This window comes from Podarcis gaigeae (assembly GCF_964106915.1).
Source record: "Podarcis gaigeae genome assembly, chromosome: 7".
Lineage (NCBI taxonomy): Eukaryota > Metazoa > Chordata > Lepidosauria > Squamata > Lacertidae > Podarcis > Podarcis gaigeae.
The window spans coordinates 60,231,658-60,257,779 of NC_139683.1; the positions used below are offsets into that span (position 1 = coordinate 60,231,658).

The 26,122-nt window shown below is 42.0% G+C and overlaps 2 protein-coding genes across 4 annotated transcripts in view; one reads left to right on the plus strand and one right to left on the minus strand.

The window, feature by feature from the left end:
• The window catches only part of CD83 (CD83 molecule), a 27,826-nt gene extending 2,271 nt beyond the window's left edge, over positions 1-25,555 (plus strand). For 2 of the 3 annotated variants that reach the window (XM_083747059.1, XM_083747060.1), the window contains 6 exons: positions 5,189-5,331; positions 6,280-6,398; positions 11,166-11,296; positions 19,253-19,469; positions 19,560-19,657; positions 21,671-25,555. In XM_083747059.1, coding sequence (XP_083603185.1) covers positions 5,222-5,331; positions 6,280-6,398; positions 11,166-11,296; positions 19,253-19,469; positions 19,560-19,657; positions 21,671-21,760 — 765 coding nt within the window. In that variant the 5' untranslated portion in view covers positions 5,189-5,221 and the 3' untranslated portion in view covers positions 21,761-25,555. Of the gene's footprint in view, positions 1-5,188; positions 5,332-6,279; positions 6,399-10,909; positions 11,026-11,165; positions 11,297-19,252; positions 19,470-19,559; positions 19,658-21,670 lie in introns of those variants that run through there. The other variant, XM_083747061.1, reaches the window with a different exon arrangement.
• Positions 10,291-26,122, minus strand: part of LOC310848255 (uncharacterized protein) — a 20,874-nt gene continuing 5,042 nt past the window's right edge. Inside the window, exons 3-5 of the mRNA XM_083747087.1 lie at positions 12,675-12,850; positions 10,940-11,015; positions 10,291-10,344 (exon numbers count right to left, since the gene is read on the minus strand). Coding sequence (XP_083603213.1) covers positions 10,966-11,015; positions 12,675-12,850 — 226 coding nt within the window. The 3' untranslated portion in view covers positions 10,291-10,344; positions 10,940-10,965. The remainder of the gene's footprint in view (positions 10,345-10,939; positions 11,016-12,674; positions 12,851-26,122) is intronic.

Sequence of the window (26,122 nt, forward strand, 5' to 3'; positions counted from 1 at the left end):
ATTCCCCCGGGGGAGATGCTTGCAGTGGCTGTGTCTGTCCTTCCTCGCAGAGGCGCTAGAAGTGGGGTGGGGGTAGGGACCTGCCTTAAGAAGCACCATGAGAGCTTAACTTTTTTTCCAAAGATACCATAGCCCAGGCTCTTAACCACTAAATAGTTAAGCTCTGTATATGGTTTACCCTGCTAATCAATCCAGGATGTAACTCTTCTGGTTTCACACTCACAGCCACTAACTTGAATTACTGCACTCCACCCAGAAGCATTCCAGTATGCCAAGTGGTTACAGTATGTTAAAGTGCATACTACTCTATATTAAGGGACCTCTGGATATTTTAGGAGGGAAAAGTGTCTTACCTGTCAAATTCACTGGGATGCACCAGGGGGCAAATTCTTCATCATCAGTCACTTCACTGTCAACCCTGTGCTATAGTATTTATTAAGGCATTCCCCGCCTCCCCTTCACAATCACCAACATTTTCTAGCAGCAGCTACTGATGAGTAAGCACTTTTATTTACATAAGCAAACAAATGAATCAGTTCCCTCCTCCTATGCTCCCTTTCCAAGCAGGTGGGTTCATTTACACACACACACACACACACACACACACACACACACACACACAATTTTTTGAGACTACAGGATGCCCATTCAAGAACATTTTATAAAGATCTCACAATGTGCTCCACTAATTTATAAAGATCTCACAATGTGCTTTACTAATTTGTTTGTACAGGAGATCAGAGTCATGCAAGGGCAATAAAAAGCCAGACATTTTCACTCATTTGGTGCATGTTTATGGATCTGAATCCATTTACTCTTTGAGCGAACAGGGCTAGTAATGTAAACATGGCTTTGAATTGACAGGAGGCCTGGTATTGACTATAAGCTGGTGTCTGAAAATCACACATTTATTTTGTACCTATTTTATAATGAATTAGTGGATTGGACCATTACAATTACTGAAATAAATATCAATAGAATATTTACATTCATTCAACTTTACTAGCAAGTGAGACTACAACTTAAATATTCATTAAAATAATTACAAATATCAGTTTCAATATCAGTTTCAATATCTAGAAGTAACAGATATCCAACCCCCCCCCCACAGAACAGACAGAAAGAAAATGAAATGGACAGAAAATAACTAAATAAAACAAATAATGAAAAATGTCTCAAAGAAATAAAAAGCAGGCATGCTGGCATTTAATTTAAGTTCACAGGAATACCTGGAACTGATGTGTGAAGGCTATGGCAAACTTTTCAAGCCTCACTGTATCCTCCTAAAGGGTTAGACTTCTGAATAGCTTACAGTTCAAGTGTAACCTAAAGTGTCTCCTGAGTTATTTGTGCTTTCTGTCAGGTATCTTCCTTTTACCTAATTTCATTGCTCTTCAGTTGTGTGTGTGCAGATGCATGCGGAGTATATTTTTTCTTCTTCAGTCTTTAGTTCCCCCCTCACCGTTGCTTAATTTTATGCTGGCAGCTACATATCAGGATCTGGTCTGTTTGATTCCCTTCCCCCTTGCTTCTTCTCTCCGAAATAGAGGTTGATAATAATCCTTTGAGGAAGATTGATACCTCTCTCTCCTGCATCCTTTGCTTATATTGATGAACTGCTCTCTCAGCATTGTACTGATCAGAGTGGGAAGAAAAGGAACACACACACAACACAACTCTCAAGGTGCATTATAAATCTTAGCTGCTGCTGTCACTGAACTCAGTTACTGGTGGGGACTGTTAAGTAGGAGCATTTCAAGTCACTGCAGAGGAATTGATTCTTTGCCAAAAGCTGCTTGTGGACTGTAGATTATGCATTCCTTCAGTGCATGTGGCCAAAATAAGGAATGTTCCACATGCCCTCTAGACAGCACCTGGCTTAGAACAAAACTTTTGGCATATTACAAAAGAGAGGAACAGCCTGAAAGATACCTGTAAGTGGCAGCAGCCAGGGTGAGTAGGGGAGCTGCAGCAAGGAAGGAGATCCTACTCTGACCAGCTGTCAGAATGGGAAGAAACTTATTATTCAACTAGCTAAAGGCCGATAATAATGAAGGGCGAACATATGGGCAGAGAGAGAGAGAATCTATGAGATTCCCTCTACTCAAAAAGGGAATTAGCAGAATGAATACCATATTGACCCAAATATAAGCTGCACCCAAATATAAGCCACACCTTTAAAATTGGAGGGGGGCACCTGGCTGCATACTTGGGGGGGGGGATGCACTGTGTTGCCAGCGGCCTTTCCCCTTCCTTGCTCTCTCCCTTCCCGCCCTTGTGGGAGAGGCCGGGGAACCACACACGGGGCTGGCGCCGCTTTGCCGCACTCCTGGTACTGTTTGCTCACACTCATGGCTAGATACCATAAGGTCATGAATATAAGCCGTACTTTAACTTTTCACGGTCAGAATTTGGGGGAAAAGTGAAGCTTATATTCAGGCCAATACGGAACTAGAGGAAAAAATATAGAATGTTTATACTATGGGCACTTCCATATTTGACCCTACCCCATAATAGTGATGATGATGATGATGGTGATGATTGTTATTATTAATTTCATTTCTATACCATTTTATATTTTTAATTAAAAAACCTCAAAGTGGTTTGCAACCTATATTAAAAGATCAAATAAAACAATCCAGAATTGAACATTACTAAAGAAAGTTAAGTATACATTCAAAGCAATAATTAAGAATCATATACTAGCAAATTCAGGTTACCTAATTTAAATTAATTTGGAGCTCTTGTGCAGCTAACTCACTTTTTATATAAGGAAAATGAAAAGCTACAATAGCCAGGCGACCCTGGTAATGGCAAGCTAAGTATGGGTCACTAAGGTAACAAAGGGAGTGACTCTGTGCCAGAGAACAAATGGATAGGCCTCCCTCTCTCAATTCTCTGGTAGTTAGGAAGACAGAAAGGCCAGAGTGGAGAGCTCAGTTACACGAACTAGAACTCAGCTCTCCAAATTGTGTGTCATGACACGTTAGCGTGTGTAGGTGTGCCGCGCAAATGCTCCCCACGGGACCGGAAAGGGGTTTAACCTCCAGTTTCCTAGTAAAACTGAATTACTGTGTTGCGAAATGAGGCACGTCTAAAAAGTGTGTCACCAACATGAAAAGTTTGGAAAGCTCTGAGCTAGAAGCTGGAAGCAAAGCCGCAGCCTGGAAAGACAGAGGGAGAGCCAGGCCTGATCTCTGCTGGGATCCAAGGCTGTGGGAGAAGCAAGACCTTACTGGGGTGTTCATGCTGTGAACCCTTCCAATCGCAGGCTCATGTTGCATATCTGTGTAAATAAACCATATACTGTAAAATAAGCTGCATTTAAGTAACATGTTAACGAAGTGCACATTCATTTAAAGCAGGGGTTGGCAATTTTTTTTAGCCACGGGCCTGTCCACCGTCCCCCAGACCTTGTGGCGGGCTGGAGAAGCGGCATGGGGGGAGAGCTGGAAGAAGAGGCGAGAGGGGGCAAGTAGTTCTCCTCTCCACCCTACAACCCCAGCCGCTCCGCTTACCTTCCCTGGGGTTGCCACCACCACTGCTGTTTATTGTGGGTAGGCAGAACGAGCTCGTCCGCTCCGCTCTCTGGCTCTCAGGAGCACCAGGGTGGCGGCGGTGGAGGGAAGATGAGCAGCATGAAAGGGTTGGCTCCGGAGAGGGGCTGCTTAAAATGGCACTCAGCCCAGCCCCCTTCCTCCTCTAGGCAGGGCGGGGAGAAGCCAGGAGGAGGGAGGGTGGAGGCGCCACCACAGTGTGCGTGAGGGAGAAGGTGGGAAGTGGAATGGTACGGGGGGGGGGAATGATGCAGCCCAAATGAACAGTATCCCCACACCGATCCATGGACAGTTCGCGGGCTGGAACCTGAAGGCAATTGGGCCTGATCCAGCCCACGGCCCTTAGTTTGCCAACCCCTGATTTAAATAGACAGCAGTATATTCAAGTAACCACATAAGCTTGTGTAACTACATCATCTTGTAATAAATAAACATTGATTTCTTTATCATATAAAGTAACTATATCTGCCTGGCTTATATCCCACAGTTACCAGTGATATTAAATGCTAGCTGCAGTACATTTTTAGAGAGAGAAAACAAAACACTGGAGGGTGGGAGGTTGAGTTTTGTTAATAAAATAAGTAAGGGGGGAAAAACCCTGTCCTGCCACAAGGACTCGGCATGTTCAGTGCTCAAGGTCACAAAATGCTGACTCATTGTGTATGGTGTGTGTAAAAAAACCAGGAGGAAGAGGGAATGGATATTCTGTACAAGAGCACTCTGCACTGCAATATTTTGTAGGTGCCACGTGTGACATCTATAAGGCAGTGAGGCTAGATACAAACTCAATAGGAGGCTCATTTGCATAAATTTCATTCCACAGAGGTCGAAATAGAGTCGAACTGTCTGCAAGCTGAGGACACTTCCGTCTGGCTAGATCTACTGAGAGTAAAGGCAATCTTGGAGTCTGCACTATGAAAAGCATTTTCTTTTCACGCAGGGCCCACAGTATTTGTCGGCGTATGTGATTGTTCTTAACAGTGTTAAAAAGCCGAAGAGAAGAAATGTAGGAAGATTACAAATTGGATAGTAAAGCAAGGCCCAGCTTCTTACCCATTTGGGATGTTTTTGTCTTACATCTTTTCTTAGGGCTGCGCTCCCAGGGCTGCACATTGCCCAAACTGTGGATTATTAGCAAGCAAATAAGGGCATCAGTAGTGATTCTGATTGTCAGTGGATGTGGGTTTTAATTTGTAAATCATTTCCTAATTTATATTAGGCTACAGTAGTATCTTTTGACTATCTATTTTGCTTTCAACATAAAATGGTAAATTGTTTCCCTTCTAGCTGTTCCCTGGTCCAAAAAAGGTTGTACAATAATTAATTGAAATCAGATCAAATTTGTTAAAGTGGGGCAGATGGATTATAGTATGATTGGTTCTATAATAGAACGTTAGGTGGGTTCTTTTGTATGCGTCTAGAAGACATCTAGAATAAATGTGTTGGGGAAATTACTGTGGAATTCTCCTAGAAATTGGCTGTACCACAATGAATTATCCCAATTCAGCTGTTATCAGCTAGTCAGACATAACCAGTGGTGGCCCATGATGCATATATCATCCCCATTCACCTCAAAAGACTCATCCTACCACTTCAAGAAGGGCCCTAATGGCATTGCAATGTATTTTCAGATCCACACTGGCAGCACAAAGTGAAGACTTCTAATGCATGCAGACTTCTCTTCCTGCACCTGGGCAAATGTGTTTATTTCTGGATGCTCTGTTCCTTTAAAGATAATACTTAAACAAAAGCAATCAAGAGGCAGGAAGAAAAGGTACTTGGGGGGGGGAGTATTTTATCTGACCTCCAAAATTACTAAACAATCAATTTCTCCTAATTTGACACTTGCGTTAACTATCCTTAGATCTGAGTCCAGATTCTGCCCTTAAATCTTGCCCACATTTACTGGCACTGTGCATTTAACTAACCCCCCCACCCCCCAAAAAAAATCAAAATTCAGTGTGTAGTAACTAAGAGGCTGGACTATTTCAATTTTCTTTTCCTTCCTTCCTTCCTTTATTATTATTTTGATATCATGACTTCTGGAAAATACTGTGGTAAACTTTGGAGGCAGCACCGATGTTAAATAACATTTTATGCATACACTTTGGGACCAAGAGACAGGCTGCATAATAATATAACTAGATTACCGGTGCCATGAGACATGCAGACAGGTTGAAATAATGTCACACCATTTTGATTATTTATGTAAATTGAATATTGAGCTATCTGTGCCATTCCCCAGAAGAATGGAAAGCTTTCACAGCCTATTACAACCTGCAGCTTAACTTCTCAGGAAGCTAAAGTCCTTGTCTAGGGTTGACACATATTTTCTCTTGATTTGTGATTGAGATTTGAAATATGATTAGACTGGTTCTGCTTGCTGTATGAGAAATGCAAAACATTCCTTCTTTTTCTATACTCTTACAAAAAACAAATTAATTTCTCAGCAGTGGTGGGAGTAAAAATGGTTTGGAATATTCATAGCAAATCTTTCCTGATAAATATTGCCCTCAATACTGATTTTATCTGTGTATTATTGATAATTGTTTTATATTGTTCTATGTATACTGCTTATATATTTTCAATTACACAGTTTACATTTTTTAAACAAGTAACATAAATGCCAAATGATCATCAACAAGTAGCTAAAACAAGTGAACTCCTGATGTTTAGCCCATTACGTTGTATTCATGTTTAAAACTCTACCTGCTGTCATTAGTTCTTTTCTTCAGCTGACCATAAGAACAATCTTACTGGCTCAGATCAAAGACCCATCAGGACCTGAGTGTGACAGCATTCTCCCCATCTGTGGTTCTCAGCAATTGGTATACAATAGAGGTAAACCATAGCCATTATAGCTAGTAATTTCTTTTCTTGATAAGCCAAATATGATCCAATCCTTTCCTAATAATCCCTCACGTGGAACTTGCCTTTTCCACGGCTGAAACACTGGGTTGATGCTATTCACTATCAACACAAGGTCTCATTCCTGGTCAGGCACCAATTTATCAGTTTTCATTTTGTCTTTGCAACTCATAGGTTTGTAAAGAGTTATACACATCCTAAAAGCAACAACTAAGGGACGCGGGTGGCGCTGTGGGTTAAACCACAGAGCGTAGGACTTGCCGATCCGAAGGTCGGTGGTTCGAATCTCAGCGACGGGGTAAGCTCCCGTTGCTCGGTCCCTGCTCCTGCCAACCTAGCAGTTCGAAAGCACGTCAAAGTGCAAGTAGATGAATAGGTACTGCTCCAGCGGGAAGGTAAACGGCGTTTCCGTGCGCTGCTCTGGTTTGCCTGAAGCGGCTTTGTTATGCTGGCCACATGACCCGGAAACTGTACGCCGGCTCCCTCAGCCAATAAAGTGAGATGAGCGCCGCAACCCCAGAGTTGGTCACGACTGGACCTTATGGTCTTACCCTTTACCTTTACCTTTAAAAGCAGCAACCAGTTTTGTCTACATCAATATCAAGTTCTCTTTCTCATACAGTCTCCTTTCAGTTAACCACCACTGGCTTTGAATTCCTGAAGATCTAAAGAGTTTATTTAAAATCAGGTCAGCCTGTTAAGGAACAAGTTGGTTTACAACAAAGCAATCCTTATACAAACAAAGCATATTTAAGTTTCTCTGTCTAGACCAGCCTTTGATATCCTGGTGCCCTTCAGACAGCTCTGCTGGAGCTGATAGAAGTTATAGTCTGAAACATACTGAGGCTATAATACTATACCCTGCTGCTGTAATCCTATATATACTTGGGAGTAAACCCTGTATATCTAAATGGGACTTCTTAGGAGACACACATTGGATTGCACTGTAACTGTGTTAAAATAAGGTAAAACCATGTGAAAATTACCACCCTTATTCACAGCCCTATATGCAGTCAAATATACACAGCCATCTATTCCATGCATGGGGAAAGGCATATACATACACACATGTGTGCTTCCTCCATTGAACTGAATTGAACTCAAAGAACTGCAGATCCAAATTTACTGTTTATTTGAGTTCTTAGCATAATCACACATGTTAATCCTGCAGTACTTCTCATTTATATGCTAAATGTGGGGGAGCTGCAGAGAAATATTAAACATGGTTCGATTTTTACTGCCTTTGCAAACTATCAGAATCTACTGATATTTACCAGAAGCTTCTGGCATTGTTGCTAAAGATCCCCTGGATTTGAAAATGGGGTTTTCCTGAAAAGTTCTGTTAGCTCCAGCTTTTAAGACAGCTCTGTTGTACTATGGCAAAAGTATACAGTGTGCTGTTGCCATCTAGAGTTGGTTTAGGGTATTTAAAAAAAAGAATATTGACTCTAACTCCCCTATTTTTAAACATCTCAGCTAACATAGAATCATAGAGTTGGAAGGGACCCTGAGGGTCATCTTTCCTATTAATTCAGACTATTATTATTAATTGGCATTTTATAATGGGGAAATGCTTTTGACTTTTGCCCAATGCAGATTACAAAGTTGTTGTTGTTTTTTTAAATAACAATACTACCAACACAAGGTCAGAAGGCAGACACGAAGTCCAATACGATTGCATCTTATGCACATTTAACTCACACGATTTCAACCATATGCAGTTGAAGGTATGCTGGCTGAAATTGGGCAAGTTAAATCCAATCAAGGTGGAGAACGTAAGAGTTATTCATGCACTGGGTCCACTTGGGTTCTTGTGAGCATCCCAGAGCTGGCGAGCTGAGCAGGCCTTGCCCTCCCCTCCCCCCCGTAAGGCAGAGAACCCCCCATAAGGCAGGCCACTTGGGTTACCTGCCATGAAAAGAGATTTTAAACTCTTCTTTGCATGCTGAGTGAAACCTGCTTGGCACATCGGCTTCTGGGAGTACGGTGGACTCTCTCTTCCCTCCTCTATGCTATTTTTGTGTATATGTTGAACCCTAGGAGCAGAACCCTTGCATAGGATGCAGTTGTGCTGTATTCAAATGATTACACCAGCAAGTCAAGGTCTCTAACTGCTTTACTCCAGTCCTGATCATATGCTTGGTTGGTTTTTTGTTTTTATTACAAAATGTGTTTATAGTACTCACTTCTTTATAAATTAAATGTTAATCCGCCCACACACAGTCTCTGTTTCCAAAACCACCTACGTAGTCAGCAGTCAGTGCTTCTCCTTTAAAACTCTCACATCACCCACTCACTTAAGCAGAATTTCGCTAACAGTGTCATTGGTTATAAATTGTAACTGTTATTATTCACTGCTGTTGTTCAGTTATTCTGTCCAATGGGTGGGTAACTCTGTCACCATACTTACCAGTAGGTACATAAGCCAAACTCAGTCACTGAAATATCCTGCACATTTTTACCATAACCTCCAACATTCTGCGAAGGCAAATCGGGACATGACCTCCCCACCCCCACACACCATCCTGCCGCCACTGCCGCCCTGCACCATCCCTCTGCCACCACCCCCGCACTATCCCATCACTGGCTGCCCTTATTCACCACCATCACTGCCTCCCCACACACCATCCTGTTGCCAGCTGCCCTTACATGCTGTTGCTGCCTCCCACTATACCAAAATAGTCCAAAATACATGGAAGGCATGTATTGGCTACCCCTGTCCCAGATCTTTTAAGTATGTTATATGGTCAGGTCCTTTGAGGGTTTGCTTTTTAAAAAAGTGTTTAAACTGTGTTTTGAGTTTTTAATAGTTTCTGTAGTTTTCTATTGTATTTTAATTATTGTTCAGTGGTACCTCGGGTTACATACGCTTCAGGTTACATACGCTTCAGGTTACAGACTCCGCTAACCCAGAAATATTACCTTGGGTTAAGAACTTTGCTTCAGGATGAGAACAGAAATCGTGTTCCAGCAGCGCGGCAGCAGCAGGAGGCCCCATTAGCTAAAGTGGTGCTTCAGGTTAAGAACAGTTTCAGGTTAAGAACGGACCTCCGGAACGAATTAAGTACTTAACCCGAGGTACCACTGTATTTGGTTTTTATTAAGTTGCCCAGAGACCTTATGTTACAGAGTATCTATATAAATGCAGAAGAAAGAAGGAAAGAAAGAGAAAACTGACATTTAAGGAACATTTTATAAAGCAACTCTTTCCACACCTAAAAGTCAGCTCTCTTGAGTTGATTGGGCTTATTCCCAAGTAGGTATAAGATTGCAGCTCTAGTATTCAACCACATATACATGCTATGAACTCAGTATACTTACAAGTCTCTAGCTACCCATTCCCCTTCTTATTTCAACTACTATCTGCCCTTAAAGGTGAGATTGTAGCAAATAGTAAGCTGGAAGATGTTGGGAAGAAAACAGCATGAGCAAAGAGCTTGAACTGAATGCCACCCCAGCAGCTATTTCTAAATGAAAAACAAACTTAGTCTAGTCCTAGTCTTTTGTAATTACTAACTCAATTAGGGATCAAAGCTGGCCTTGATCTTGAAATAAGTGATTTTGGGCTACGGGAATCAGCAATCATCATGCGTGTATGTACTTCTATCTGGAAAGTACAGTCTAAACATTACCCAGAGGGGTAAACCCACTTGTGGAAAATTTTCAGAGTTAGATGACCTCATCACATCAGCCAAATGACTTTCATTTCCCTTTTCTTGCATTGTTTGTTGCCCTGATGATATTTCATGCAAGAAGTGCTCCATTCATTCAAAGAGAATATATAGTGATTATACTTGCAATTGGTTTTGAGGAAAAACAGAAAGGCATCCGAAGAAGGTTTTGAAATGCAAATGCATTGGTGGATAGGGTTTTGCTATAATGACATCATGTAGCGACAGTCCAGACTACAAAGACGTTTCTGCACAAGCAGTTTGAGTGTTTACCAAAAAAGGATTGAATTGTGACATGAAATGACAGAATAATAAAGACACACACACAAAAATCTGTGTAATTTTTCTAACAATATAAGAGCGCAGATGATGAAACATCTCAAGGTCAAGCTAGATATTTGTGTGGTGAATTGCAGCATGTGGAGTGGGGTTGTCAGGAGTGCAGGTGGTGAGGGGAGCTTTAAATCTCCCCTCCTCAAGCCGAGCCAGATTTAGGGCAGCGTGGCTGGTTTCCCCGCACTGGGTGCCGAGCTAAGAGGGCACTGCAGGGCGCCATGACTATGACGTAGTGCATGCACAAAATGGAAGGTGGGGGGAGGAGGCGCTGAATTTTGGCCTCGCACAGGGTGCCGCTGAAATTTGAAATACCAGATCAAGCACTGTGGTTCCAATTACCCCAGTGGCCGAAACTAAGGGGAAAGCACATGGGACTTCCCCCTACAGCCAGAGACCTTCAAGACTTCCTTAGCTGGAGTGTAGGAGGGGGGGGATCCCCAACCATCTGTTTCCTGAGTTAACTGCACACAGTTTTAGGCATAATCTCTTTTACTTCTTTTCACTTACCATCTCCTGAAAAGAGTAGATAGATCTCAGCTACTGTGTGCCCATGGCATCCATATATTGCTATCAGCTTGTCTTCCTAAGTCAAGGTAAATATATATATATTGTTTTTTCTAATTTTCGTCACCCCATGACTTCAGGGTCTGTTTTTCCTTCAAGATTCTGCTACAGCTGGTCATCTGAGTGGCCTCCCCAGGAATAGCCTGTCTTTATGTTTCCTTTCCTGTAGTCTGGCATGTGGTTCATGGGGTTCCTGATGCTGCGGAACAGGTTGTGGCAACGTGCGGTGAAGATGTGTCGCTCCCTTGTAAATATTTTCAGGATATACAAGCCTCAAAAGGGGCAGTCTCCTGGTATAAGGTAAGTACCTGTTACTTTCATTCCCCTTTGATTTCTCATCTGTATCTGCATTTTATTTAATCCGTGTGGTTAAAAAACGTTGGTGGAGACATTTGTATGGATGTTGTGATATGTGAATCAGGTCTATCATGAACATTATTCAGCTGTTTCTTTGAATTCGTGTGGGCTAAAAAGGAAGAGTGTGAGGAGTGGGCATGCAATCACTGCCCCAACGTCTCTGTTTAAGCTGGCTTAATTTCAAACTACTGCATTGAGAGGGAAGGTCTGAAGGGAAATTTTCAGTATGTTTGGCTGAGTGTGCTTAGAATGCTTTTTCAGGGTTACCAGTTATGAGAATTCTTGGCATGTCAACTCAAACACACTCAGAATCTCACTTCAGATCTTCCTCCTCAATGCGGGTAGGTTCAAGTCGTGTTGGTGTGCATGGGGACATTTGGAATAACAACAACAACAATATCAATAATAATATTTATACCCCACCCATCTGGCTGGGTTTCCCCAGCCACTCTGGGCAGCTTCCAACAAAAGATAAAAAATATGTTAAAACATCAGTCATTTAAAAACTTCCCTAAACAGGGCTGCCTTCAGATGTCTTCTAAACATCAGATCATTATTTCTTTGACATCTGATGGGAGGGCGTTCCACTGGGCGGGTGCCACTACCGAGAAAGACCTCTGCCTGGTTCCCTGTAACTTTGCTTCTCACAGTGAGGGAACTGCCAGAAGGCCCTTGGAGCTACATCTTAGTGTCTGTGCTGAACAATGGGGGAGGAGACACTCCTTCAGGTATACAGTCATACCTCGGGTTGAAGTTGATTCAGGTTGAGCGCTTTCAGGTTGTGCTCTGCGGAGACCCAGAAGTAATAGAACGCATTACTTCTGGGTTTCGCCACTCGCGCTTGCAAAGACGGTCAAAATGATGTAACGCACATGCGCGGAAGCGATGAATCGCGACCCGCGCATGCGCAGATGCAAAGACAGTGGTTGCGTTCACTTCAGGATGCAAGCGGGGCTTCGGAACAGATCCCGTTCATATCCAGAGGTACCACGTACTGGGCCGAGGCCATTTAGGGCTTTAAAGGTCAGCACCAACACTTTGAATTGTGCTCGGAAACGTACTGGGGTTGCATGTGTGCTCCTACACCCTCCCCAATTTTAGCACAAATGTGTTTGCTCCAATTGCCTGAAGAAGGTCATGAATAACAGCAAAAATTATTGTGGAGGTTGGAAAATGTCTTGTTGCTAACACAGGAATTGTTGCTAACTATAGCAATGATTTCCCAGTTCACATGTTGTCAGGGGCAGCCCATCTCGTTTCACCACTTGAGGTAAAATGGGAAGGTGCCACCTGCCATCCCCTCCCCCGAATCCTGGCTTACCAGGGTTGGTTGACGGGGGCTGGTGGTGCGATCTTACTGGAAGCTGCTGCTGCCAGCACTTCCTGGGTGCAGTGGGTGTGGCACCCATGAGGGTACCGCCCAATAGGATTCTGTTACTGAGACAGCTCCCTCCGTCCACCTCGTGTTCTCGTTTGAGAACATATGAGTACAGAGTGCTGTAAAAGAAAACATTTAATGTAAATTGCTCTTGAGATTCTAACATTCTGGGCAGAGAAGGCCAAGTTCAAACATGTCAAACCATAGTTTAGCATGAAAAACCAGGAATGACTATTGGGAAGCCTTGGGCTCATGCCCTCCCTCCACCCCTTCTCCTGTGTGGCCAAAAGAATGAGACTGGAAATTTTTGCTTCCGCTTAACTCTGGGTAGTAGTGCCTTCCAGACCACAGTTACCACAGCGCCTTCAAACCACAGTTACCAAAGCTGGTTCCCTTTAAGTTCCCTTTAAGTTCAACCACAGTTATGGGCCTGGATGTAATGGTGAACTGTGCTTAAGTGAAATGGAAGCTGAAGCTTTCGGATTTCTGGCTGTGCCAGAGAGGAAAGGAATGGGCAGGGCAGGGCATGAGCCCTAGATTCACTGTGGCTTATTTCTGCTCATTTGTATACAACTTAACTACAGCGCTTAACTATAGTTTAGCATGACATGCAAAACCAGCCCACATGTCATTTCTGCATCTTGTAGTGTGCTGTAATACAGTAGCCACCAATTAAATCTTAAACAATTAATAGCAGTTGTAGAAGTTCAGAATCATTCAAGTTTCAGTGCTCTGCAATGCCTCTTCCTTTCTTTTGCATAACTGACATTTATTATTATCACTGACAACATTTCGGACGAGCAGTGTGAAGATGACAGAGCACAGCTAGGCAACCGAATTGTAGAATTAATCACTTAAAAAAAAAATCTATTGAGGGCCTAATCAATAAACAGTATATAAAGCCCTCATGGGGCCAATTAAACAGTAATTCCAACAAATGGTATGACATTTTGGAATGTAAAGTTCAAACAGCTCTCAGGTTAGATCTTTAGCACAGGGTCATGTTGAACTGTGTAGTAAATGCAAACAATTAACCTCTGACTTCTGCTGCCCCAAAAATTATGATGAGGATAAAGATGTGACTGTGCAGTGTGCATTGCTGTTTTTGTGAAGCATTAATGATCAGATTATACAGCCAACAGGGGGTGATAAGCATCTTCAGGTCATCTTCCCACTCCCACCAGCTACTGAAATCAGGATTTCAATTCTTGTCTTGAAACTAAATTGAAAAATAATAACGAGATGCAAAGGAACGTAAATTCTACCATGTCTCTCTCATGTATAGTAAATCAGAACTGTGCATGCAACTATATCTATGAAGGGATTAGAAAAAGACAGTATATAACTATTTGTTTCACTTCACATTCTCATGCAACTCATCCAGGGTACATTCATACTTACAGTTCATTATTAGCATAAAAAAACCCCTAAAACCCCACATTCTGCAGCCAAATGATCTGAAATTCTGCACTGAAATCCTGTTATGTAAATAAAAACATTGCAAAAGCACAAGTCTAGGCAATTTTCATGTTGGCTTTGAAGAAAGGCAGTGTTTCGTTGTCATGCAATAAGGCTATTTGAAATTCAGTGTATATATTCATTGAATTTGCTATCAAATGGCTTGGCTTTTTTTTTTTTAACTTTCCAGCCCATTTCCCCAACTATAACAAAGTAAAGTGTGCACTCATCCATTACATTGTGTTAGAATGGAGACTAGTATGTAGAAATTCATTCACTGCATGCCATTTCTTGTCAGCAGCATTTTTATTCCGTGTCACTATTGCCATGCATTTATTCTCAGTGCGGTTGTTTCAGCTGATGCCTAGAGGCTCATTCCACTTGGAAGTTGAGCTATGTTTTCAGCCTTTGCTGGGCTATAACTCAAAGCAGCATTTTGAAACTGCTTCCCCTATTCCCCCCCCCCCCCTTAAATGATCCATTTAGGATACAACCCCCAGAGATCCTGCCTCTAACTTTTGCAGCATACAAAATTTATTGGGGGAGGTTTTGTAAAAAAATTGCATGTTCTTCATTATTGATTTGTGGGTGCCATTCCTATTTTATACAGGCAAAGGGTTATCTGGGATTTCTTCCCCGACCACTAGAAATCTTTCTGGACTGATCTATGCCTACAACTGAGGGAGGGGTAGTTGGGTCTTTAGTCAGTAATGTTGTGTAATGTACAGTGACTGAGTATGAAACGAGAGTGTCTGACAGGGAGGTGTGTTGCCATGGCCCTAATCTCCAGGCAGTGGCATCAGTGTCATGGGCCAGGACAGTGTAAAGGCAGGGCATGGTGAGGTCAGGTTGGTGTGGTCAATTTAGTGCTGCCGCTGATGTGCCGGAAGCATCCCACCTGAACTGCCACACCTTTCCTGCACCTTTCTAGTCTGTGGCAGTGACATCGCTGCCAGGAAGCCAGGTCTGCAGCTGCTCCTGGCATGGAGACACTGCATTTCATGCAAAGTTTAGCTTTTAATTATTATTTTTAAAACCCATGGTTGACTACAGTTTGCATAGTTCAAAAAGTAATAAAAACAACAACAACAACACCTCTCGATCCAGAAGCAGCTTGGTTTAATTCTCCTAAGAAATTTTAGGGTTTTAGTGTTGCAGTTCATTTACAAGCAATTAATTAAAGAATTTCCCTGCTAAACCCAAGTGAAGATGAATCAGCAATTTGCCACTAGATGTCTCCACAGGCAAAATGTTATTTCTCACGTGCTCACGAAGGAATTAGTGATGGGCAAACTAATTCCATTAGAAATTGGCATTAGCCAAGTTATGAATCTCATGTTACAAACTTAGATGAAAGCTATCCTTTATTTTGAGATTTTGAAATATCCATCATGTTGGTATTTTTTTGCATGCACATTACTATATATATATATATATATATATGCAGGTTTTGGTGTCCTCGGGTGTCTTCCCGTGTAAAAGTTGGGGTGTCTAGGCGACGTTTCGACGAGGTCTCACTCGTCATCTTCAGGCTGGTGCTTTCGGCTTCTTGTTACTGGAACAGAGCGGGATCTCAATGTTTGAGTTCCTATAAATACTGTAGAGGGGGTGTGGTGTCTAGCCTCCAATGTTCTGGGCAGAGAGGAAGTTCCCAGGCTAGTGTGCCTTTTCTTCTTTTGTTCCTTAATTACTTGAGAGATACCTTGAGTGATTTCTTGAGTGATATCTTGAGTACCACTTAGGTGGGTCATTAGGTGTGGATTAGTTGCTAAAGTCTTTGTGTCTTGACCTCTTGAACTTTGTGAAGAGTTTTCCTGAGAAGATGGCTGTATTGCACTTAGTTGTGCTTTGGCTTGGCTTCGTGTATAGGGGCTTGTGTCAGCCAGATCTGTGTAGGGATTGCAGGGGGGTGCAGCATCCGGAGGTGCCACCATGGATTGGCTACTGGATGGTGTCAGTAATTCATCTGTGGAGAGGGTCTGGGTTTGGGTCTGGTGTGGTTGATTGGTGTTGGCGTTCTGTGTGCCTCTGGATCTGGTGTCAGTTCTGGATGGTGTCACAGATGAATTACTGACACCATCCAGTAGCCAATCCATGGTGGCACCTCCGGATGCTGCACCCCCCTGCAATCCCTACACAGATCTGGCTGACACAAGCCACAAAACCACAGCTCGCCCCTATACACGAAGCCAAGCCAAAGCACAACTAAGTGCAATACAGCCATCTTCTCAGGAAAACTCTTCACAAAGTTCAAGAGGTCAAGACACAAAGACTTTAGCAACTAATCCACACCTAATGACCCACCTAAGTGGTACTCAAGATATCACTCAAGAAATCACTCAAGGTATCTCTCAAGTAATTAAGGAACAAAAGAAGAAAAGGCACACTAGCCTGGGAACTTCCTCTCTGCCCAGAACATTGGAGGCTAGACACCACACCCCCTCTACAGTATTTATAGGAACTCAAACATTGAGATCCCGCTCTGTTCCAGTAACAAGAAGCCGAAAGCACCAGCCTGAAGATGACGAGTGAGACCTCGTCGAAACGTCGCCTAGACACCCCAACTTTTACACGGGAAGACACCCGAGGACACCAAAACCTGCATATATATATATATATATATATATATATATATATATATATATATATATATCAATCATGCATCACAACATTATGTGTCACTATGCATCCTTGCATGGTGGATGTTTTCTTATGTGCTTTGTTTACTACAGTGGTACCTTGGTTCTCAAACCTAATCCATTCTAGGAGTCCCTTTCGGCTCCCGAAATTGTTCGAAAACCAAGGTGCAGATTCCGATTGGCTGCAGGAGGTTCCTGCACTCAAGCAGAAGCTGCGTCATTCAGCTTCTGAAAAATGTTCACAAACCAGAACACTTACTTTTGGGTTTGCAGTGTTCAGGAGCCAAAACGTATGAGTACCAAGGCATTTGAGAACCAAGGTACGACTGTGTAGTCAAACACCATGAAGGCAGAGAGAAGTTGAGATGCAAGCTGAACAAGCATCAGAATGAGTAGAAGCATCAACAGACGCAATGCCTATTTGTTACAGCAGGACTCCTGTTTGTTGGCATCAGTCTGTCTCAAGAGACACTGGAGTGCGCCTCCAGGGGTGAAGTCAATCTGCTGTGTTTGCAGCACCAAAGTCACTTCGCCAGGGCACAAGCCTGGGCAGTGTGAATGGAGGTCCTGGGCTGCCCAGAATACAAGACCCCCTCTCAGCCTCGCTGATGTGCTCCAAAGGAAAGCAGAGCAATATGTTTGGCACCAGCTTGGCTGCAGAAATTGCAGGAAGGAGGTGTGAAAGGCACTATCCAACCATCTTAGGGACTCTGCTCCTGATTTGTGTAATGTTTACTCCTTTGCCATTTCTTCTCCCGAAGATATTCCGCAAGGCAGTGGAAGTTTAGGATCAGAGTTTTCCTTCTCTTAGATGGGATACCTTCCCAGATTGATGAGCCCCATCTGCCCCGGAAGGGGTAGTACCTGTGGTGGGGGGCATGCTGTGCTCCTTCTGGGGTAGTTGTCCACCTGGGGTCTGTACCCTACACTAAGCTCTTACCTGTGACTTCCTAGAAGTTGCCAGCATGTGACAATGAGCACACCCTGGGAACGGAAGACTCCTGCTGCTGTTCCTATAAACCAGAGGTTGCTGGACTACAAGCCCCATCATACCTTACCATTAGCCATGCAGGCTGGGGGCTGATGGGAGTCAATCAACCTTCTGGAGGGCACCATTTTGGCTTCCCTGCTTTCTACATGCTTTAAGCAGAAACATTCCATGTGCAATGGGACTATTTCAATTCTTTGGAAAGGAAAGGGTTACAGTAGCCAACGTCTGAGAATGCACAGAAACTGGCAGAATTTGAATGCTTAATCATGCTGGCTGCACAGGCAAATAAAACATAAATTTAACTTGAAATCAATCTTGGTTTGAATTATGAAGATACTAGATTTCACTGAAACAAAGCCAGGGCTTTTTATACAGTTGGGAAGTATGGCTCTTGCAGGTTTGAATTATGAACTAACTAATTTTGAGTTTTGGCATTCACAAGAAGTTGTGTGTATAGCAAAGAAGAGCATTGTGATTGAAATGTATCGTTATTCAAAAGGGCAGTAAGAGAGCTTATACAAACTGTAAAACATTTGCTAGAAATCAGAATGAGAACATTTAGGCAGACATTTCAGCATTTAAATGTATAATGCATTTCTTCAATAAATTAGGGTGTATTGGGGATGAGTTTCCTGCCCCCTTTAGTCTAGATGTATCATCTACTTGAACAGTTCATATTGATAAGTGGAAATAAATGATCACTTCCCATCTGCTTTCCTCAACAAAATTAATATGAGCAGTTCTCTTAGACTGCTATACACCCAGTCTTCTCATGGGAGCTAAGCAGTAGGCATCTTCATCATGGACAAGTAAACTTGCCCGCTGGGCAAATGAGGTTTGTCTCAGCACCACTATGCTCAGAAATTTGATCACCAGTGTTTCTTAGCTTTCTGCTATTTCCAGTTGCGTGCTCCCATTCTACAGGAGTATTCGGTTGCTAGGCAACTGTAGGAGAAATTCCCTAACACCTAGAAGGAGGAGAGCAGGAACTCTCATATGCTCCTAGTAAGTCCCAAGGGAGTCACTACTCCATGGCTTCCAAGTCTATTTCCCAATGCCAAATGGGCACTTGCCCTAGAGATTCCTTGCATGACCCTTTCCTGCAAGCTCTTGTTTTCTGATGGGAGGAGCACGCGGAGGAAGGGATGGGGTGCAATTCTTTTGCTCTCCTATTAGTACCATAGTTGTTAGTGGAAATAAAAGAAGCACCAGTTTGTCACTGCTCTGCTCCTTCCAGGAAATAAAATGGACCTCTCCCTTTAAAAAAGTGATAATGTCCTTCAGTTGCTCATGTTCTTCAACAGAACTGACCCTATAAAGCAGAACCATAAAAGTGTGACATACTGCTACCCTGTATTTGCTTAGGACTGGTGTATGTGTACATTCTGGTTGGTTGGCAGCATACTACCCACTCATATGTTGTTGTTTTGCAGACTGATGAAATTGGTGAAGAATGGACAGATCTGCAATATAATACAGAACATGAATATTCAAGAGATCTTAATGACTCCTCAGAGGTCTCTAATAGCACCTGGCATTATCTGAAGATTAAAAATACTACAAGTCTTAACAGTGGGACATATGCATGCATCATAAGGTCACCAGTCAAAAAAGTTAACCAAACTAGTACAGTTACATTAAAAGTAACAGGTACAGTATGATGGACTGTTTTTTTTTTAACTTCTATTGCACACAAATCACTCAAGGTTCCATAAATTAACTATCTATTTTGCCTTCCAGACTGTCCTGAAGATGCAAAATTTCAAAAATACAGAACAGAACTTGTGATGTTGTGCTCTCTTGGGTTTTTCTACTTGCTGCTCATCTTCTTTGCTTGTGTAAGTACTTTCAGATTGTTTCCAACATCCCCATTGGGCCCCATTTCAGATGCAGTCATCAGTGTTGTCATGAGGGGAAGTGTGAGTGGGACTGTGTCATAAGAGCTTTGTGGTTTGCGTGCTGCAGTTTAGGGCTGCCCTGCAACATGCACAGGCCATGCTCTCCCACACACCCAACTCATAACAGTTTTATTCTTGCTTGATGGGAAAATACAAGTACAAATATTATCATTGTGAATGCTGTGTGGATTATGGCTGTAATAGTGTCACAGGCACCTGCTGGATGGGGGCCAGTGTGTCACTGTGGCAACTAACACAGGTTCATCCTCTAACATCAAGTCAGGACAGATGTGCAGCTAGAGAGTAAAGAGAAGGTACAAGGCTGATGACTTGGAGCCAGACGAACAGTCATTCATTCATTGTTTCATTCATTTATTCAATCAGTCCAGTAGGGAGAGGCAGTCTGAGCTGCAACCTTTACTCTGACAGAGAGGAACTAGACCAATCAGCAGCTCTGTAGGGCCAACTAGGATACGACTGGTTCCCTGTATCACCTGACGCCCTGGTTCCATACCCCTTGTTGCATTATATTCTGTTTATATTGGTAGATAATATTACACAAAAGAGAAATGATGAAGACAGTATGTTACTATCTTGGAACTACAGCTTTTCAGAACTCCACTTATAACCTAGTATTCATTTATAAATTGATGATTTGTTACCTCTGAGCTAGGGCTCTTTACTAGTCAAAAATAAACTTGCTGTAAGGTTCATTAGAAAACAGTAATTCATATACAATACTTTTTCATTATCATGAACCCATTTTGAAGCCCTGGAGGGCTAATACCTGTCACTTTAGACAATACTGAGTTAAATGGACCAATGGTTTGACTCAGAATAAGGTGGCTTCCTATGTTCACTGACATAAATGTTTTCTGGTGACTGTGGTGAGAGGATAATATAGTTTGGCTAAAATATGCCTTTCATACACATTTGGAGGAGCAGCTGAAGTTGTTTTTGCTTTGTTTTGGATACTCACAAGACTTTGGCAGTAATTTGTGCTGAGGTTGACTTGATAAATCTTGAAGGAAGTTGCTAAATTGAAAACAGAGAAAGAAGCAGAAGATTGATCTCTTTGGCTCTCTATTGTGAAAATTGCTAAAATCAATAACAAGGCCTTGTTGTTTCTCCACATATAAAAATTATAAATTCCCTTTGCTGTTGAAGCTTTGTGGGTATTTTGGTGTACTGTTTTTTAAGCAGAACCTTATGCTGCAGATGACCATCTCAATGAAAAAATTAATGTGACATATTCCCTGCATGGGAATAGAGGCTCACAGACACTAAATCAGTTTTCATTAATGTTTAATATTGCCTAAATCTCAAAAAGGAAATGTTTTACTGTTTAATATACCCATTGCTATTTCTGTCTGTTGACCTTCCGATGAATTTAAAGGTACACATGTTTATGGCGTAAGTTGGAACTAGATATTGATACTGTTTCAGAACTGAAGCAAGACTTTGAATCTCATAATGGTATATCTGCAGTCATATTTCAGACACCCCTGTTGAAGGGGTTGCAATATATTTCAAATAAAGAAGAGGTAAGTGTTTGGGACAACTGGAAAAATAAAGGAGTGAGAATCTGATAAGGTTTATCAGTTTATGAATAGTGTGAAGGGCAAAGAAGAATCGCTTTATCCAACTCAGATCACTCATTACAACTGACTGACAGGACAAAGAAGAGGAAGTATGTGTTTATACAACATATATATAATTCACTTTTGGAATTTGCTACCATAACAGATCACACTTCCACTCTTGAAGATTACTGTTCAGTGAAAATGAAATGAAACTATTTTTTTAAAAATGCAAGTTTCAATGGGGAAAAATGAATGAAAAGGTATTCTGGGATTTTATTGCTAGATTCTTAACATTGTAAGATTATTGTTAAATATGCATTTTACCTACAATTCTTATAAATCCTCATTTCAGCTATTCTTTCTTTCCTAGATATGCCTAAAGAAGGATGGATCTTCAGGTTATCAAAAGACTAGAGAAAAACATAAAGACAACAGTTGTTACCTCATCAGTACCTGTTGAAAGGATGGCTTCCAGTGCCCATTATGGAAAAGATAAAACTTTTTCAAGGTTCTGTTCTGGCTGATTTTGTTGAGTGCACTGGGGGTTCGTCAACAGTCATTACTGCAAGACTATTGGGTGGTATGGACATTTAATGCACTGTTTCACCAGAGTATTCTGAATGTTTTTAAATTGTTCACTCCAGCTGGGGAAGTTTTCAGAGAACATAGTTTCATTCACAGTTTCATTCACTACAATATGAACTTTTAGCATCAGCCATACCATTGTCACGGAAGATTATAAGCCTAATATTGGCATCCTGTCTTGTTTATGTATCTTAATCTCTTTGGAGTCTTTGTTCTTAATATGCAAAAATGTGCTATGGACTAGGCTTGGCCCCTTAACCTGGCACATAAATTATTGATTGAACCAGCTCTTTCAATAGCCACAGCTATTGCAATATATATTTTAAGAGAATAATGCGTCTTCAAGTGATCAAACAGCCAAATGAGAGGAAACGTCACTGGAACCTCTGTCTCAACTGTAGAGTTGATAGTCTGCGTTTACATGTGTATCTACTGAAAATTATAGAGTGCACAGAAATGATTTCTTAGACGAATCTTTATTTAAAGATAAGGTATCTGAGTATTGCTATTTTTATTTTATTTATTACATTTGCATACTGCCCTTCATCTGAAGACCACAGGGTGGTTCAGAACATAAAAACACAAAATACACAATAAAACAAAAGCAAACCAATAACCTCCCTACCATGAACACATTTAAAAGGCCACAGAACGCTAATCAGCCAGAGGCCTGGTTAGAGGAATGTTTTTGCCTAAATATATGTAATGAAGGCGCCAGGAGAGCCTCCCTGGGGAGAGCATTCCATAAACAAGGAGCCACTGCAGAAAAGGCCCTTTCTTGTCTTGCCACCCGCCAGATCTCTTGTGGAGGAGGCATATGAAGAAGGGTCTCGGATGATGATTGTAGGGTCCTTGAGACATTGTGGTCCTGAGCCGTTTAAGGCTTTATAGGTCCAAACCAGCACTTTGAACCGGGCCTGGAAACTAACTGGCAGCCAGTGTAGTCAGGCCAGGATCAGTGTAATATACTCAAACTGTCTTGCCCTGGTGAGTAACCTGGCTACTAAATTCTGCAGCAGCTGAAGCTTCTGAACCATCTTCAAAGGCAACTGCACATAGAGTTGCAGTAATCTGACCTAGAGGTTAGCAAAGCATAGGCAACAGAAATTAGACTACCCTGTCCAAATAGGGGATGCCGAAGCTGATGGAAGGCAGTCCACGCCACCGAGGCCACCTGAGCCTCAAGCAACAGCAAAGGATTCAGGAGTACCGCTAAACTATTCACCCCACTGGGGACACCTCTACATAATGAAGAGAGTGTAGCTTTCAAATAGCCACGCACCACTCCCATTTTTTTTTTTTAAAAAAAATTATTCTGGATCTCTCATTCATGCATCTGAAGAGTTATTTAGTCCACACATTTACTGTTGTGAGCATGACAGAACGGAAAGCATTAAAATGTTGTGCCTATTTGATTGAAGGTTTACATCTTCACCAACTGGGAGCAGTATTAGAATTTTGTAAAAAAAATCCCCTGGTACTTAAACAATTCCCTCCAGAAATCCTGTCTTTTTAGAAACTCTGAAAATATCTGCTTATTCAATCCATCACTGTAAACAGCAGATGATTTTCTTCTTTCCGTTTCCAAAGATCATATGGAAGCAATTGCAAGAATGTAAATGTGAACAACAAGGGACAAAGCAGAATTTCAAATATGCCCTATTGATTATTTGGAGAGACCATGTTTCAGAAATGCAACTCATAATAGATGTTGCTAGGGAAAAAATGTGTAAGCTGCAATGGGAACTTGTTGAAGGGTGGGGTATAAATCTCTGAACTTAACAAAAATAATCATATGGTGGTTCCAGTCCTTCTTGGAGGATCAATCCAAGAAGGTGGTGATGGGGAAGTTCTGTTATGCTCCAAGGTTACTGGCTAATGGGGGAATAATTATTTTTAACATCTGTAAAACTGCAGAGGGAGATCATCTGGAAGACTGGGCTATGATAACACTAATATGGGGATCACATTTGGTTCTACTTCTCTTTTCCATCTGCAAAAGGCAGGAGGCTGTGGGACTTTTGAACTGGTTTTAGGGTGGATAAGGGTGAGCAAGGTGAAACCAATCAGATACAGTAAAGCCATGGGCTGGGAAATCAGCCCAAGTGGATAGAGGTGTGCACTTGATCATGGATGAGGCTGTACTTTTTCTATTCCAAGCTCACAGATTTGTGGTTCTCCAGGAGAGCACAGTCTATGGAAGTGCAGGTGGCACTGAAGGCTAGCAGTGCCGTCTATCAACTTAGGCGGCTACTCCACCCGTCAGACCTAGCCATGCGCTTGTTACATCCAGGCTAGACTACTGTGATGCTGTCTGTGTGCGGCTGCCTTTGAAGATGGTTTGGAAACTTAAGTGGGTATAAAGAAATTTAGTTGGTGGGGTGGCAGCCAATCAGTTATGGAATTCACTCCTCACTGAACTACACCTGGCCTCTTCTGTGCAAGGCTCTAACGGAACTTTAAAAAGCTCAAGTATCCTAGCTAGGTTTCCCATACCTGGGCCCAACTTTCTTGCCACTGTGCCACCTGTTCTCCACTGAAAAAGTGTTTCCTCCAAAAGGTCACCAGAGTTCTGTTACAACTAAACATTCCATGTGATGTGTGTGTATGTTCCAACTAACTACCGCGTTCCCGTCATTCATTGGAGCTGTGATAAGCATTATCTGCATGTCTAATTCTGCATTATGAAAAAAGCTTCTAAAATATGAGACAATCCTTAAAACACTCAACATCTGGCAAACTGTGCGCTAGCTAGGAATTGAGGAATTTGACCTTTAATATGTTTTTCATGTATGAGTATCCCTAAGGTTTATACTGAACTATATAGATTATATATTAAAGATTTGAAACCTCTTGGTAACCTGTAAGTCGCTTGGAACACCCAATTTATTTTTACCAGGCTCCTTCCCAAATGAGAATAAAGAATTCAGCTTTTCAGATTTTAAAGGCTCTCCTCTCAAATTGGAACACATCAAAACTGCTTCCTGAAAATGTTGGGGAATAGTTGCACTGTGTTCCCATGTACTCTTTGGAGACCGTCACAATGCATCATTATTAGGTCACTTGTAAGACAAATGCCTGGAGGGAAGTATGAAATGAATTGAGTTTTGTAGATTTAAATTATTGTGTGGGATCATTCTGGTTTTAATATATACCCAGGGGAGGTCTCCTAGAGGAACATGGGGACTTTATAATAAGAATCATTCCTTGGCTAGAGATCTTTATCTCATTATAGAAATAATTCACTAGGGTGTGTGTGTGCATGCACCCTGAGAAAAAGCGGAGTTACAATGAAAGGAAAACTTTCAAGGCTGCCAGATGAAATATCTTCATGGAGCCGTGTACAGAGATGGTCAGCCAAGATAAATAGGCTAGGGAGGTTAACTGGTTTAGCATCAGACAGGCCTAGCAGGCAACACCCAGGAGGTCGTTAAGATCAGAATCTGGGTATATAAATATATACACATTGGGCAATGCGTAGATATTGGTCACAATACAGAAATGGAGGCATGGGAACAATTGTGGAATATGGATATAAAATTATTTTACAGCATGCTATGGAATAAGAGAAAATTATATGAAAAAGTTATAAAGGTGGTACCTAACACCTTGTAGGTTGGCAAAAATGTATGAATCAAAATTAAATAAATGTTGGAAATGTAAAGAGAAAGATGTGGTGGTCTTGCAATAAGGTTAAAGCTTAGTGGGAAATGATATATAAAGAACTGGGGGGAAAACCCAGAAGCTTTTCTTTTGGGGATAATGGAATCAGAGCTGACTGCGTTCTGGGAGACAAAAGACAAACAAGTGAAATCTTCAATGATACATTGGGCAATAGATACTGGTCACAATATAGAAATGGAGGCATGGGAACGATTGTGGAATATGGATACAAAATTTGCCGCAAGCTATGGTATAAGGTATAGGGCGGGCTGGTGTGGAGGACTCCCTGGTCCTGAATAGGGTAACTGTGCCCCTGAAGGACCAGGTGCGTAGCCTGGGAGTCATTTTGGACTCACAGCTGTCCATGGAGGCGCAGGTCAATTCTGTATCCAGGGCAGCTGTCTACCAACTCTACCTGGTACGCAGGCTGAGACCCTACCTGCCCGCGGACTGTCTCGCCAGAGTGGTGCATGCTCTAGTTATCTCCCACTTGGACTACTGCAATGCGCTCTATGTGGGGCTACCTTTGAAGGTGACTCGGAAACTACAGCTAATCCAGAATGCGGCAGCTAGA